At 37.6% G+C, this 17,693-nt stretch overlaps 1 protein-coding gene across 1 annotated transcript in view; it reads left to right on the forward strand.

The window, feature by feature from the left end:
* The window catches only part of NUDT14 (nudix hydrolase 14), a 58,480-nt gene that overhangs the window by 28,459 nt on the left and 12,328 nt on the right, over positions 1–17,693 (forward strand). Inside the window, 2 exon segments of the mRNA XM_066321648.1 lie at positions 170–213; positions 14,279–14,343. Of these exon segments, the coding sequence (XP_066177745.1) occupies positions 170–213; positions 14,279–14,343 (109 nt within the window).

Raw genomic sequence — 17,693 nt, forward strand, 5'->3', positions numbered from 1 at the left:
GTTTTCAGTGTCTGTAATACTAACTGTCAAAATCTAGAATACTGGCCTCATAAATAAAACCGACTATACTGAGTTTTCAAAGAAGTGCCTCTTAAGTTTTGTTAAATTTCATTATAGTAATTTTTCACTTGGAGTTAATTTGACTGATTTTTAATTTTTTTTTTCCCAGAATGGCACTAAGAAGTACTGGGATTTTATGAGGACACATGACAGGTAACAATGGCATCACATTATTTCCCACTGCCTTCATGTAGTATTTCATACTGTATTCTGTTTCATTGGCCAAGTGTTGTTGATGTTCTCTTGCCTCAAATTTCCTCTTCAATTCTCATTTCTTGTGTAATAGATGTGCAGATGGTTCTCTACTGTTTAAGACAGAATTAGCAGAAATTTTAAAATCTCCCTGGGGTTTATTATGTTTTCAGTAAGTTTTGTCTGTGCTTGGCTATTCCAATATTAGAGTTTTAGCACACAATTTATTGTACATTTTAATGATTGCATCGAAGATGGAACTGTAAGTTTGGATTGTATGAAGTCTTCTTTTATGAGTGGCAATTTATTACTTGAAGGAAGGATTTTTTTCTGTCTTTCCAAATGTATTTCTCTGATCAGAGAAGAAAAGCAATTAACTCCTGACTTCAAAGATCAGCTCATACAAGATTATAACAAATAAGGTGTATATAAAACAGGCCAAGTCTCAGTGTTATTAAAAACTAAAATATTTATGTGTCTTTCAAAAAGTATTAATATTTAATCTGTTTACTAAAAATTCAGGTACTAGAAGATAAAAATAAAAAGCAAGGGTAACAACTTTTTCCAAGAAAAAGCTTTTTTAAACCTATTAAATGTCAAAAATGTAGCAAGAGACTAAAATAAATTGTGACGTAACCAGAACCACATCAAGAGATGTGTTTTTCATGTGCATTAAAAAACTAAAACCGGTTACATTTTGTTGGAACCTTATACATCTTTACATGAGTCTTTTTGTGACATGAGTCTTTACATGTGTGTGGGTGCCAGGGAGGGATGTAAAATTCTAGCAACATTTTTTATCTACATAAAGATAATGAAGGTAAAATTTTCAGGAAGACTAGGAAAGTATTAGCTAGATTAAAAATGCCTGTACTACTTGAGAATGAGGACAGAAAGGGTAGTGATATTTCAATACTGAACTTCACACTTGCTTTTGGAATTTGCCTGGAAGACAGTTCTGTCTTTGCACTTTGTCTGTCCATATGGGCATGTGCCTGAATTTATGATGGCAGATACAAAGGCTGAAATGATAATTGATTGCTGGAAATTTAATATATGCCCATTTGAGCAAGTGAATCCAGCCTCAAGTCACAGTGCTGAGAACATGACTTCTAGATGAATTTGTATGACTATTTTTGTTTAAACTTTAGTTTATCACTGTGTGATAATGTGTGAATATATGCAACTAACTGAGTGGGGTAAGAATTAAAGGATCAGTTTTCCATGAACTTCTTGGGAACAGTATTTCTGAAGGACTTTTGTGGACATTTTTAAAATAGTTGAGAACATAACTTTATAAAAAGGCTATGGCCACATGTCATGCCAGTCATCTCTGGTCACATAACATTTGTTAGCTTCAGATGTACAACAGCTGCCACCCGAACTTATTAGTGACTACTGTTGAGCTGCAGAATGTCTAACACTCTTTCACAGGGAAATTCATTGCAGCTTCTGACAGCAAAGGTAGTAATGTGAACTTTCTGCATAGGAAATTCATGGGCTTACTTAGTTTTGTTTTGTTTTTTGGTTTTTTTTTTGTTTGTTTGTTTGGTTGGTTGGTTTTTGTTTGTTTTGTTTGTTTGTTTGTTTTTGGGGTTTTTTGTGAATAGGAAGACAATTATTATCCAACACATCAGTCAGATTCGAAATCCCTTATAATACATTAAAGCCCTACATTTTGCTGTATTTTAATAGCTGTGATGCTTGTTATATGGAAAAGTCATGTTAACTAGTTCCTGAAGATTATAAAGAACTTCATACTGAGATACTGAGAGAGCTCTTACAGGTTCATTACTGTTAATGAAGGATAAATATTGAAGAAGAGGAGAAGTTTCTGAGACACATGTTCTGTTGGTCAGGATTTCTTGTGTGTTTGTCTGCTAAACAAGATTGTAGATGTTTTCCAGAATTAAGATCCCTTTTCCATAATACTTTTCTATAAGTATTCATAGCTTACTACTTAGAGAAGTGCTGTAAGACTTATGTGCTCCAAGTGTCTGTAATAGGGCTGTTTACCTGAACTGAGCATGTTGGAATGCCATATTTCTAAAAAGCACATGTATATATTATATATTTACATAGAATTGATATGTATTATGAATTTAGTGATGATGAATTAAAAAACCAACTGTGTAATCATATAAAACCAGACACTGTGCCTAACCCACATCTTTGTTTGTCATCCTCTCTCAGCAGCACAAGTAAACATGCTTAAGACTGACTTCTTTGCTGTATGGAAGTGAACTGAGAGCTTGTCTATAGGGTTCCTATCGGACCCCAGTGTTGTCTCTCATTTCAAATTAGGTCAATATTAGCCAATATTTAATACATCTGTATCAGAAGATACAGGAAAATATTTACCAAGAGAGATGAAGTTATTGTTGTATAAATGTATCCTTTCCAACTGTTCAGATGAACAGCTGATTAAATTATCCAAAGACTAAAACACAAGGACTGCAGCAGTCACTTCATTTGCCTTAGATGTGAGTCATCTTTTAAGATCTCACTATATGTTGCAGTAGGGCAAAATCATTTAACCATGTGCAGTCTGGTGGTGTAACTCTAGCACAAGGTAAAATAGCAGAATTGGTATCACTTTTCCTATTTTTCCTTTTATTTCTTTTCTTTCCTTTAGTTAGTGCAGACCTGGGCATGAGTCTACAGTATGTGGTTCATGAGCTTTCTTAAGATCAGGATCATTCAGAACTAGACGTCAATCCTGAAGTCACTGCTGTACTTTATGCTGAGCAAATAATTGCTTATTCCCAATCCCTCCCTGCCAGTTAAAGATAAAAATAGCCATGTGCAATTTATTACTGGTCACACAACAAACTGTGTTAAGGCAAGCCCTTCAGAACCTCTGCTGTCAGAAGTCACCTGTGTGTCAGCATAGACAAAAGAAGCAGCATTTCTTACCATATTTAGGTTTAAATTCTAGCAGAAGGAAGATCCATGACACAAGGACATAACCATGGACAATAGTTTGGTCCTGTAATGCTTTGCTCAGAGAGACTGAGAGACTCCATCCTTAGAGAAATCCAAACCTTGACTGGACAAGGCTCTGAGAAATCAGGACTAACTCAGAAGTTAGCGTGACTTTTAACAGGAGATTGGCTCAGATGATTTCCAAAAGTCACTTACATCCTGAAGGTTTCTATGATTTTACAAGCATATTAAATACTTAATAAGTGTTACAGTTCCCATCTGAAAACTGTCAAAAAATTGCAAACTTGTCAAGAAACCTGTCAATTTCTAAGCCATTTTTCTATTGGAAAATAAGCTTACTATTGTTCTTGTCGTGTGGAGTTAGATTTAAGTTTATCTTTCTTTGAAACATGCAAATGAACATTATCAGAGCTCACTGGAAGGTTTTATTGTGTCATTAGAAACAACAGTAACCTTTAGTAAAAGTGAATGAAGTAAAAATCCTTGATTACCACTGTAATTATTGAGCTTGTAATTATTGAACAAGTTTATAGAGGTGTTGCTCCTAAGGATTACATAATTTTGGCATGTTGTGTTAGGCACACAGCAAAAGATGCTTGCTTGCAGTTATGCACTGCTTACTTTTCTAATTAACTGTAATTTTCCTTTTAGTACTCAAGATGATGTGTTTGGTCATTATTAAATATATCCTGATGAAAATCAAGTGGAGTGCAAGCAATGAAAATTTAGATGCAAGGTGTATTTCAAGTTTCTTTTTAGACTTGGGTCTGTCAGAACTGGTTTGCAATTTGTGGGGGTGTGATTTGCGGGCTGAAGAGCTGTTAATTTTTTTAAAGACTCAGCTTTTAAAAATAAAGGTCTTTATCAGGAGAATATTTTCCTTCTGCAAATTTGTGGTGATTTTCTGTTAGAAATAGAAACATACTAAATTTTACAGAGTAACCATCGATACCTGTAAAAAAAAATATTCTCTAAAGCCAGACTCAGGTTACAGTTATATTCTCCGTCATCCTAATTTTGCTATATTTAGTACAGTAAGAGCCTGAAATGTAATACTTAAGTTCTACATTCATCTACTTTATAAAGCAATAGACCACATCCGTTTCAGGTTTCAGCAGCTCCCCTTAAACAGATTCAAGGCTTTTAGAAGGCATAATTTGGGAACAGATGAAGGTCAGTGTACAGTCATGTGCTCCCTTCTGTGCTTTGAGTAATAACGCTTGAGAACAGGGACACAACTATACCTTTTCCTAGTTGACAAAACAAAATTATGTCTACCTCTCTATTTGAAAGTATGAAAAATTCACTGTAAAGCTCACTGCATTTCAAAGAGAGCAAACTTGAGGAGACTGAATTGTGTGCAAGATAGTTATGTGAGTTCCTCTCAAATATGTGATGAATAAAAAGTATTTGGACTAAAAAACTTGCAACTCTACATGTGCGTTGTACCCCATTCATGCTGCATTTTTACCTTCAAAATCATGTCACAGTGAGTCAGCAGTTGTTCCTGACTTAAAAAATTCTTATGAAATAGCCTGAAAGTTTATTCTTATATTCCTGTTTTGTAAGATTTGCCTTTTTTTTTTTTTTTTTTTTTTTAAGTAAAGAGATTAATTTGAAACAAAATAATTCCTAATCTCATTTGCTTCCTCGGAGGAAACGACTTTACCCTTTATCTGTTACAAAGACAACAGAAAAGTATAGTTTTTCATCAGGAGTGAGTTTGCAGGGTGAAGGAAACCAAAGCAATCTCCGCCTCGGCTTGTTCTCTCCTGCAGGTGCCATTCCTGGGGGCGAACAGGAGGAGATCCTCAGAAGGAGGAGATGGAGGTGTCCAGGCTCTGTGCTGTGCAGTTACCTGGCCCAGGGCAGAGATGAGGAGGTGGCTGCCCAGGGCAGTGAGGAATGCAGCCCAGCAGCTGCCCCAGGAGGCGGCAGCATCCCGGCTCTGGCCACGGGAGCCGGCCGGGAATGGGTCACCAGAGCCGGGCCAGTGGCCTGCAGGAGCCACGGTTGCTATTCTGGCTCAGTGGCTGTAGCAGGCAGCTATGGAGACAGGGTGGAAGTCATGTGCCCTGACCACATTATAGGAGTGGATTAAATTCCTTCTCCTATTTCATATGCCAGATCATTTGGGCTTTATGGAAACTTAATCCTATATGTATTTTTCTGGTTTATGTCCTAGTGTATTATAAGACACCATGAAATTTAACTCAGATGCTTCCTTTGTGCAAGAATTATCACAGTAGCTTTAACAAACAGCTTTTTAACATCCTAACAGGTAAAGGAAAAAAAAAAAAAAAACTTTTCTTGGGTGGCATATACTTTTACTTTCAATGATGTGCTGTTGTTCTGTAAACCTTGTCTGTCTTTGTAATGTCTCCTCCAGGGTGTCAATGATGTGGAATTTTCTTGATTATCTTCAAAGATAGTGTGGAAGATAATGCACTGTTTAAAATCAACTGGAGGTAGTTCAACAAACAAAAATGATGAAAAGTTTAGGTAAATAATAGCTGAGAGAAGGTAATGAGGGCTGGGCATGTTCATGCAAAGGATAGCACAACTGAGGTGAGAAATTATCACTTATCACAAAATGTAAAGGAACATTTCAGAGCAGGCCAGGCTCATTTAATTTCATCAGTAATCAATGACAGAAGGAGAAATGATGTGTGGTGGGGAAAGTATTTTTTAAATTAAACACTAAGAAACTGTTTTTACCAATAAGCAATAAGATAATCCAGGAAGGCATGTTTTGTAATCACTGTCATTGAAAATGCTCAGGTCTAGGCTTGATATCTGTCTATCAAGGATGTTATCAGGATAATCATAATTTTCCTGGTACTAGAAGGAAAAAATGTAGTAGCCTATTAGTTTCCTTCAACCCAAGTAATTACACGATTTGTTTGCATATGATATTTGCAAATAAAATGCACTTAATGCTGTGTTTTTTGTTGTTCATTTTTGGGGTTTTCTACAGTGAAGACTTGACAGATCCTCTGCTTTTGTGCCAGGAATTCTGCAGGCATATTTACTGTCTTTTAAAATGAGTTACAATGTTGTTACCTTAGGATCTAATCTAAATAAAAGCATAGGAATGAGAGAAACATGAGATGAGATGCTGTAAAGTTACCAGAGAGAAACATGAAATCATAAATTTTCAGAATCTCATTTCATCCTTTTAAGCATGTGATATGAAAGCACCCGATAGCATGCAATCTTTTCTCAGCTCTATCACAGAAACAGGGTAAAAGAGCAGTAAAATTTTTGTTGAGGGCATTGATTCATTGGGAAGTTAAATATTTGCCTAATTTTAAGAATAGAATCCATGAAAATTCTTATAATTAAGCAGGTACACAGACTTTTGATTGGTTAGTCATAAAGTTCTGAATACAGGTTTCTGCTATCCAGATTAGAAGCATCTTGGGTATTTTACAAGTTTAGGGATTTCATTTTCTAGTGTTTCCAATAATATGCAAAATAAATGAATGTGTTTATTCTCTTGAAATCACTGAAATCAGAAAGAGTCTTCCCTCTGCTTTCAGGTGATTTTGAAATAAACCTGTTCTGTGTGAAGGGTGCCAAGAGTTTCATGTGCCCTAGAGACAGTAGCATGATTATGGCCTGCATTTGGGATTGGTAAAAAAAATCTTTGGAAAGCTTGGAAATATTTTGTAATTGGAATGCCTGTATTTTAGAATTTTAGCTGAAAATATCTCTTGGAAAAGAGGAAATAATTTAAACCTTAACCTAGAAATGGGAAAATTGAGGAAAATGTGAACAACTCCCAGTTTCTCACTGATGGTACTGAGACTATACAGTTACACCTGGCAAAAGGTTGTGTTATGCACATCATACTTGGATTTTGGTAGGTAATAAACAAAGTTGCTGGTTTCCCTTACCTTAGTGCAGAACACTTGAACTTTTTTGTTTTGTGAGCTGTCCTTGAAAGCTGATGGTGTTTTAAATCTTTTGACTTTTGCCATTTCAGAATGGAATAGCGTCATACTTAGGCTTTTTAGGTGGATTATTTATTTGCCTTACTATGTGATAGCATTTATAAATGGCAGTTTCACAAATAATTAGGAATTGGAACAAAAGCCCATCAGGCTCTGACATCTGTTGCACGTAATTCCCATAAAGCTGTATTTAATTAAATAAGTTAGCATAAAACCTGAATTTGTTTATTAAAATATTTTGTTGAAAGAATCCCATTGAGATGCAATGTGTCATTTCTTAGGGTATCCTGGGATACTGGCCAAGATATGACACTTAAGGAATGTTATTGAGAGCAGCGTGCTTTGATGTCTCATTTATTTTGCACTTGAATTTTCTTTTTATTTTTTCTTTGTTGTATGAAAATAAGTTGCTGAGAGAATTGTTTATTCCAAAGAAGTTGTCCTGATCATATTTGCTGGTTGGCAATACAAATTGCTACTTTACAAGTAGATATAAATTGTGTTTTAAAATTACATGCATATGGGTTTGTTACCACTTCTTAGTTCATTTTTATGCTGGTCTGATGATTAACCAAAGATATCCTTCCTGCTCTATGGTGTCATGAACAACTTCCTGCTGCAGTTCAGTTTACTGAAACCAATCTTCCGTTTGATTTTCTCCAAAGTAACATTTATTTTCTTGGGCATACGTGGCTCAACGCTTTTTTTCTGGGTTTATTTAGTATTAAATATTTATGTTGTGTGGGAGAAAGATTTAAATTTCATCAGAATACAGAAGTCTTTTAGATGTCTCTAATTATCTATTGCCAAATCCACTTTATCTGTGATTAGTATGAAAGGGTGAATGTTTTTGTCAGGAGCTTATGGCTTTGCTTTTGTAATAGGCTGCATTTTAAGCAGCCAATTGGATTGGTCTTGGCCTTTGAAAGATGCAAAATGCTTTGAAGGAAGACTTAAATGAACCAGTAAAGATTGTGCAAGCACACACATTTAATCTCAGGACTATCTGCATTATAGTTAAAGCTCTGGGAAACTAAAGGAATTGCACTGAAGAATAATCGAAGGGTACAGCTTTATTACATCTCTGTTCTGAAAATGAAGGGGCTGTTTTCTCTGGCTTAGGGTACTGGGTGCTGTGTTGATAAAAGGAAGAAGACAGTGCTTTAGACACCACATCAGAAGTTTTCAGGATGTGTCCAGCTGTGAAATGGATGGTTAATTTGAATACAGAAGTATTCAGGGGCTACATACAATTTTTTCCTATGGACATCAAAAATAATTTTGAAATAAGATGAAGTAGGCCCTCCTGAAGGTTGACTCCTCCCAAAGAATTGCTTTTGAGTGTTGGCTCTCAAACAAGTTTAGATGGTTTTTGATTATCACTTTCAAATTGAAAGCACAGTCATTTTGGATTCGAACAAGGAGAGGACACGTTCACAAACATGAACGTGGCTGTGTAGAAACCTCACAGCACCTGGCAAGATCTGAAGGGGGCCCACAGAGAAGCCAGAGAGAGACTCTCCATCAGGAACTGTAGTGGCAGGAGAAGGAGTAATAGGTGCAGATTCAAAGAGGAAAAATTTAGGTTCAATATTAGGATCAAATATTTTACTGTGAGGGTGGCGAGGCACTTGAACAGGGTGCCCAGGGAGGTTGTGAATGCCCCAACACCCTGAAAGTGTTTAAAGCCAGGTTGGATAACACCTTGAACAACCTGGTCTGTTGGGAGGTGTCCCTGCCCATGGCAGAGGGGGTTGGGAATAGAGGATCTTTAAGGTCCATTTAAACCCCTTAGCATTTTATGAACATACTTTATTTGTGACCTGGGGTGTTTCTAAACCACAATATTTTAAAAAGACTAGATGGAATTATAGGCTTGATATGCAAAACTATGAATAATCAATTTGTCATCCCTCTATGAACAAAGAAAACCAAATTCAAGAAGAAAAACAAATTTATACTTTAAAGCTAATTTATTTATTTATTTCTTACTAACTTTTCATCTAGTATGATTTGTAAATCTTGACATTTTCTCCTTTATGAGCTATGTGGGCAAAAATATGAAATGTATGTTTTATATTCACATGGTCTCCAGCAGAGATGAATGCATCTCTAAATACTTCTGTGGTTGCACATTACATTTGATTATTTTCTTCTGATTGTATCAAAGGGATTTTTAAAACCAAATATCTGTTGAGAGTCAAGGGGGCTGATTAAATCACTTACTTGCTTTTATTCCTTCATGCCGTTTTTGTGTCTCTTTTTGAATCTGCAATTCCTTTTTCTTTGTCTTCTTTGAGAATGGCAACTGAAATACTGCAGGCGGTATTAGTAGTATTGGAGGGATTTTGGTAGTTTGGTTTGGTTGGTTTGTTGTGGTTTTTTAGAAATCATACATCATTAGTTTCTAAAGTCTCCCCCATGGAGCTGAGATTATTGTTTGTAGGCAGCACTTACCAGTATTATAGGCTTTAAACTAATTTTGAGATACTTTTTAGCCTTTAAAAGTAGGTGAAAGTGGCTGAGGTTAATAGCTGAGAAGTCCTGGCTTTCATTGTTAATGTCAGTCTGTTTTTAGGTGCTTTATCTTCCACTATTCATTCCTCATCACAGTCAAGGATTTAGGAAAGGCCAATTTCTTTGCCTGTGTTACCTCATCATTTACCTAATGTATTAGTATTTTAGTTAGAAGTACAAGATTGCCATCAAAAGTCCTTATCTCCAGCCTTGAGAGTCCTAGCTCACTGACAGAAGTACAGGAGTCTTGTCCTTGTCTTTGCTATTGCTATACTGTGGAGATTGTCTAAAATTAATTTTTAGTTTACAAATTCACTTTTGTAAAGTCAGCGTTAAGGCCACATCTAAGAATAAAGACAGACTGAATCAATCAATATTTATTAAAGGATTTTGAAAGTTTGTCTCATGAAAAGCAATTAGTAAGTGTCAGCAGTTGCATGTGGATTAACTACAGCCCTAGAAGTACACATTTAAGAAGCTGTGGTAAAGTTCATTTGCTGATCTCAATTACTGGGATGTATTTCAAAAGAATTAACTTTGCATGGTCCATATGTGTGTGTGCACATTTTAACAGGATGTCAGTTTTCATCTGTCCCCTGCCTCAGAGCTGCTGTGGTCAAATGCTGCATGTCTTGTGTTGCTCCATGGAACAGCACCTTCCTTTCTCAGGCTTGAGAGTGTGAAGCTGTAGTATTTCTAGCTAAATGTCTGCTGAGCTGGAATATCACAAAACACTGGTCACTGTGATTTCAATAAATACAGTTGGGGGATCCAACTATAGTTGGATCATTGGACTATGTTGGGAGAAGGAAAAATGTGGAAGTAGTTTTCTATGGCACACAATGGAGTCATTTTCTAAACTATTCTCAGAGGTGTTTTCAGCTGTAAAGGTTTTCTCAGAGACGTTTTCAGCTTTATTCAGGTGGGTATTTTCTTTTTTCATAAGAGTCTTAAAGGTGGAGGAGGAGTTAAGGTTCTGCACTCTTATGTTGCAATGTCCTTGGGTCAGGTGTCTGATTTCTGCACACTGACTTAGTTTAGGGAAGTCAAATATCCATCAGAGAATCCTAATAGGTATTTCACTCAGGGCTTTTTTGAAGTTTAAATGGTTAAATGCTACATGAGAGCCTCGGCTGAATAGTTAGAATCTCTTTCAGAAAACACTGTATTAGGTGCCAAGACCAGACACACTTCAACTGCAAACTTGAGTACAGTAACAGTTAAAGTACAGGTTAAATGCTCTTCGTATGTGACATTTTGGGTACATATCTTTCTTAAAATGTTTTAAAGTGACTGTGTTCCTATATTTATAGAAAGAACAGTATTCTACATCATTGCACAGTGAACTGTTTATATGCATACTTTCTTTGGGGAACACTACTGTAGTTAGTGTAGTGGTTAATTTTAAAATATAAAGTGAGTGGGAGCTACTGCAGTGGAAAGTTGAGGACGAGGTTGGGCTGGGACCTCAGTAGGTCTGTGGTCTTCACCAGCCCTGGAAGACACTGTACACACCCTGTCATCTGTGAAGACACTGTACACACCCTGTCATCTCTCAGTAAGTTCTTTTTCTGTTTGTTTGTAGTCCCTAATGCAGCCACCGACAGACGAGGTGTGGAGAAGCTGAGTCTCCATCACTGGTCAGTGGTATTTGCATTCCTGACCTCTCCTTTTACACCTCTGATTTCCCTCAGAGTCAGATGCTGAAGGAATAGCCAGCAAAGATCCACACCCCTGGAATATGGTAAAAGTAATCTGCCCCACAAAGCGTAAAGATTAGCAGGTTTGAGACAGTGTTTCCTTAGTGCAGAGGTGTTACAGCTTGTTTTAAGGCATGGATGGAAGCTTGGGATTTATTATGATCCTTTTATATCTGGGTATTGTTTTCCTTTGTAAAATATAATAAAAAAGTGGTCTTGTGCTCCTGTTTGAGACATGAAGCCTGTTGCTACATTAGGACCTTTGATATTCGTTTTAGATTCAATTCTTGTATAGTATTTCTTTTAGGGAATGTGGCTGGGCCTTTTGTTTGTTTGTTTTCCTAGTGCTTTTGTGTGTTTTTCCCAAATGTACAACTTTGCCTTCATTTCTTTTCTGTATCTTTTACCTGTGGAGATCAAAAAGTCTTTGTGGATGTTTTCATTTTTTTATGTTTACTCCTCATTTAAAGACTGTGCATATAATACCCTAAAATATGTCTGGTTGTAATATTTTGAAGGCAATCGTTTTGAAATATCAGATACCTCTGTAATACCTCATGGCATGGTACCACTGAAAGATGGTAGTAGTTGGATTTGTAGTAGTTCTTTTTGGTAGCCTGTATCATCTGTAAAAATAGCAATCTCAAGCTAATTTTGTAGTGAATTCTTTGTATGATGGCTTAAAACTCCAGAAGATAAATATATTCCTTATAGGCCAGACCAATCATCTGAACCCACATTTTGGGTTGTTATAAGGAAACCCATTGAAAGTGGGAGTGAGGTTCCTCCACTTTGCTCACTTGAACTGGCTTGCTCTCACTTTTTGTAATTCTCTAATACCTGTCATGAATGCAGCCTTCAGTGGATTTTCAGAAGTTACAGACCTGGTGACCTGTGGAAATATTTCATGTTATGGTGTTTCCTGTGAACAAAGAAACAGTAAATGGCATTCCCAATGTTACCCTCCTCCTAAGAAGGTATAATTGTGAACTTTCTCTTCCATGACTCTCCGACTCTGACAGGAAACATTAAAACTTGTGTGTTGTGGTTTGTTAAAAAATGTAAATTTCTGTTCAAAATTGTTTGTCAGTCTCTCAGAAAATTAGAAGTAATTAAATAGAAAGTTCTACAGATTTGTGCCATTTCTGTACCCTCTCATCTCAAGATGGTGTGAGAAGCAGACAATTGTAATAACTTGCTGCTACTCCTTTCCAGCTAATTTGATCTTGTTCCTTAATTCTGACAGATTGTTTTTAATTTTCCCATCTGTTCCATAAAAATCTCAAGTGATTGACTCCTAGTAAAAAAATAATGTCTAATAGCTGAGCCATTTCTAATGAGTTGGTATGAGTTATTTAATGAGACATGCTGAAGAAGGCAAGCCAAAGGAAAGATTGGGCCTGGGGTGGTGGATGTAAAGAAAGGTAAAGGGCAACCATCTGCTTCAGGAGGCTTCCACTCTTCATCAGCAGCTTTAGGCTGCTGCTCTCTCCAGTTTCAGGCAGTGCCTGTGGACAAAACAACAAAAGTTCAGTAGCAGTAATTCCTCTTCCCCTTTTATTTAGAGCAATGTCTGCCCTCAGAGGAGAGGAACAGTCATAAAAAGGAAAAAAAGAATCAAAAAATAAAATAATAATATTTAAGTAACCTTAAAAATATTATGGTCTGTGGTTTAACTTCATTTCTTCCAGCAACCTACACAAACTCCCAGATATTCCAGGAAGAGCTCCAGTGCCAGTAAAGAGTGAATGTTCCCTTCCAGCCTCTCTGAAGGCTAAAACCTTTGCTTTAAAATTGCCTGCAAATGGCATTTCCCAGGGCAGGAAGCCATCAATATGCAGTACCGATCTTTGAGAATAGCAAGCATGAATATAAATACTAACATCTGGACTTCTCCCTTCTGTTTTGGTTTTCATATATTATTATAATAAACATTAACATTATTTTTAATAATCATCAGATAGCATTTTCTTTGGCAGCTCGAGACTTCATTATTAAATCAAATAGTGAAAATAAATATGCAGCTCTTTTACAAGGAAGGTTGAAAATTTGACTCAACCCTGCAAATATGCCATTGTTGAGTCTAATCTATTGTAGAGTTCATAGAATAATGAATTAACGTCTCGATTGCATACAGTGAGGCAGAACAAATGAGAGAATGCTGCCATGGTAATGAGCAAAATATACACTTGTTTTTTCAGGTGGCAGTGGGCTACCAACTAAGGAGAAAAACTTTCGTCTACATTTTCTTAAACTACTGAAAGGGAATGTGTTAGGCAAGCAGAGAACATCAGACACATCCAGAGCATGTCCAGATAATCAGCCCACCAGGTGTCCCCATGACACGTATTGCAACCAACCAAAGAGCAACTGAATGGAGCAGTTGAAGCTACTCGTTTAAATTTGTACAAAATTGGACTTGGATGGTATCTGCTCTGAAACCTGAGCTCAGCAAGTAGCTACAGATAGGAGATGCTCTGTGCTTATACGGAAGTCACTGGCTCTGAATAAGACTAGACTGTGCCTGAGGTTTTGACTATCCTAATTTGAGACCGATATAAGGGGAAGATTTTTATTTTTGCTTTCTAGTACCAGTGTTCCTAGACTGGAAGAGAGGGGTGGTGGTGTTCCTGTTGGGAAGAAGGAATTGATTGGTGATTATTTTGCATGCCAGGAGACAAAAGGGACTTAATTTTGAGCAAAATTGTCATGAGCTTTGGGACCATGACCCATCATCTATCCCTCTAGATGGATTTTGTACAAGGACCTTGTGTTGTAGCTTTAGTAATAAATTTTACATGTATTTATGTAGTTGAAATTAAATTCACAAGATGTAAGTTTAATAGTTCTGCATTAATTCTTCATAAAGCATTGATCTTTTGGTGTTTTTTTTTTCTTCCTCCTCAGTGTGTCAATCCTGATCTTTAATACTTCTCGGCAGTGCTTTGTTGTGGTGAAGCAGTTCCGCCCAGGTAATCCTCTTTTTTAGATTTACTTTTGCTTCTAGTGAAGCAAGCTTTTAAGGGTTTAGCAGTTAAAAGTTGGTGCATCTGTGGTGATAAAATCTTTGTTCTATATTCTGTTTCTTTGTATGGTAGCCCATCCTTTTCAGTCAGTCAGAATTTCTAGCCAGGGAAATTTCCATTACAGATGAAATGAATGATCAGGGTAGTCGTACATTCTGCTTTTGGGCTGGTTATTGTCCTCTTTTGGATGAAATTACAAGCAGCTCTACAATGATCTTGCAAGAATTTGCTTTAATTTGGAGTTCCTTCTTGATCTACTTGTACAGAAGAACAGTATTTTCCTTTTGTTTTGTCTTAAATATTCTTTTTTATTTCTACTGTCTTACTGTCCATTGTATACTTGGGAACTTAAAATGAGGGAGATTCAGGACTGTATGCTTTTTCATCAGCATGTGGACAGCTTCATTTTACCAGTTATGAATTTAGGTTAATATCCATTTTTTTTTTCTGAGCTTTTGTATCAATTACTTTAACTGAAAGCAATGTTTACTTTCTGGAATGTAAAAATGAAATGTGTATTTGCTGCATGTTAACTAAAAGAAATGACAAGGTATTTCACTGACTGTTGCTAAGAGACCATTTCAAGACTGCTCATAGTAGACTTCATAGAAAACTTTCTAGGGTAGTGTCACACTGACCTTTCTTCCTGACAGTGATTACAGCCTCTCCAGTGCTGTGCAGCAGTGTTACACTGACAGTGCATCCTTCTCATCAAGTGCTAATTGACTTGTATAAAGTGTTTGGTTATTTGTTCATCACTAATCCACTGTCTTTTATTTGCCAGTGAATAAATGGCTCCCACAGCTCTTGCTCTCTTTGAGGCAATACTGAGGAGAAGCCTTCATATGTGTGCATGCATATATATATATATATATATATATATAAATATACACACACACACACACATATATATATGTATGTACTGAGCAGCAACACATTCATTGCATTATCTGTATGAAAGTGTCAAATCAGCCTCAAAAGACTGGAGCTAAACCATTCCAGGGGCTGGAGCTGCTCAGACACTGGCCTCAGGCACAGTTGCCAGTCAGACACCCCACAGCAGTTCTGTGATCACAACCATGCTCTGCCATTACTCACGTCCCCATATTTATAATTATATCTCCATTTCAGGGTTATTGTCTGCCCTGGTGCCTGTTCCCACAAAGCAAAGACAAAGGCTGAGGCTTTTCTCATTGCCAGATCCTACCAGGGTCCCACCAGGAAGCTGATCACTCGTTGCTGTGAGTGAACAGCTGCTGCTCTCTCTCCAGGCTCATCCCCTGCACGTGTGCTGGTGCCATGTGTGCTCACCTTTCCCTAGGCTGTGCTGGCAGGAGCAGCTTTTCCCACTGATGTTTGTGCTGCTTGTAAATGCACTCATCCCTCCCTGCCCATATATTCCCACCCCATTCTGTTTTGGCAGCAGGAGTCCTTCTGAAGCCACAGCCACAGACAGGAGGACTTGAGGATCAGGGAGCTGAAGGAGCTTTTGCTGACTTGAGGGTGGCAGAAGCACACAGCCAGTGAGGCAAACAGTGTGCTCTGGGCTTAGATCATCTTGAATGATGGTGAAATCACGCATTTGGGAGGAGCAGAGAGAAGAAAGATAAACATGTATCTCTGCATATGTTCCTCACCCATTACTAATTTGCAAAGGTATTGGTCAGTACTTGCTTTGGTAGGCAATTAACCACACATTTTCAAATATAATAAAATGATATGTTGCTAGGGTTGAGACCTATGAACATGGTTTATTCACTGTAAGTATAATGACCTTTCAATGGATTGTGATGTTTGTTTTTCCACTGACTTAAAATAAACAGTATCAAAGATTTGAATCGTAAGCTGTGTTCCGTTTCAGGAGATAGGAAACACCAGCACAGTCAGAAGTTTAGAGAGGAGCCAGCACCTTCCCAGGCAGTAAAACCCCACTGGTTCCTTAGTCCCCACTGTTGTTTTCTTCTGTTTAGGGATAGCAAACAGGTCCCTGTATGTGTCACCTGCAAGGGCTGCTTTTAATAACAACAGGGATCTTATTTGCTCCATTTGGTTTAACAATTTATCCTTTGTCCCACATTACAGAATGGAAAGTGAGAACATCAATTCTACTGGAGTTTCCACTCTGAGTGGAAACTTTCTTACACCTGAGTGTCTCCATGGTAATTTGTCCAGATGTGGATTCCTTGGGAAGCCTTTTCCAAAGCTTGACAACCCTTTCTGTTTTCATGCTTCCTGATTTGCCAGCAGAAGCTCCCTGGCACAGGTTGATTCCTCACTGTGCTGCCGCTCATGGCTGTGTCCATCTGGAGATGGAGGAGACTGCCCAGCAGTGATGTAATGGCAGTTCCTGGCCAAGGAAGCATCTGAACACAAGAGAACAATGGACATGGGACAAGTGAGGGGGTGACTGTGCTGGAGCTTCTGGATTCTGCTTTCCAAACTCTTTGTGGATTTGCAATAAGATGACAACCTGTGGTGAGGAAGAGGAGGGTCACAGGTTTCCTTCTGAAGACTGTGCCTTAGCCAGTAGGTCACACACTGCTTTTCCATCCACTTCGTTATCACCCAGTGCATCACTTATGCAGTCAGTTTTGCACCTTCAAGAGGGTTATGGGAGATTCTCTGTTCCCTGATATTAGCAGGCAGCTTGGCTTTCTGGGCTTTGCTTATCTGTGAGGAATAAATTGAGTTGGAACCTTTGCAAGGCAGGTGATATTAAATTCATAATCAGACTCCTTCATGAATGCTCTAATATTTGGACTGTTACAGAAGTGGCTGGTACTGCTTTTTTTCTTCCTTATCTACAGAGAAAAACTGTTCCTGGGCTTGAAGTATGGGCATATCACAGGACTTTACTCCGAAGAGGGCTGCTGGATTAGGTCCTTCTGGGAATGTAGGTTTTGATCTATGTGGAGCCCAGTTGTGCTGAGGGAGAAGGAGAATGGCAGGTGCCTGATGGAATGACAGGAAGGGTTTCAGGGATACAGAATACTTTTAACACTCTTAAGTCACAGTTTCATATTTCTGTACCCCACACTCTTACCTGCATCCTGTTTTAGAGCCCAAAGCCTTTACTGGGATGCATGTGTTGTTCCTTTTTGAATTATCTGATATGGGTATGTTAGTACTAAAAAAGAAATAAAACTTTCAGAGGATTTGGCTCGTCTCAGAGAAATCTTAGATGTGGTTGTCATTTATGATAATTTTCCTAGCTTTTTGAAGTTTTTGGAATAATGACAATAGACACCCTTCAAGGAGCTGTCCCTTAGAGCTGGCAGGGAATTTTTTTTTTTTTG

Source organism: Sylvia atricapilla, chromosome 6 (genome assembly GCF_009819655.1).
Source record: "Sylvia atricapilla isolate bSylAtr1 chromosome 6, bSylAtr1.pri, whole genome shotgun sequence".
NCBI lineage: Eukaryota > Metazoa > Chordata > Aves > Passeriformes > Sylviidae > Sylvia > Sylvia atricapilla.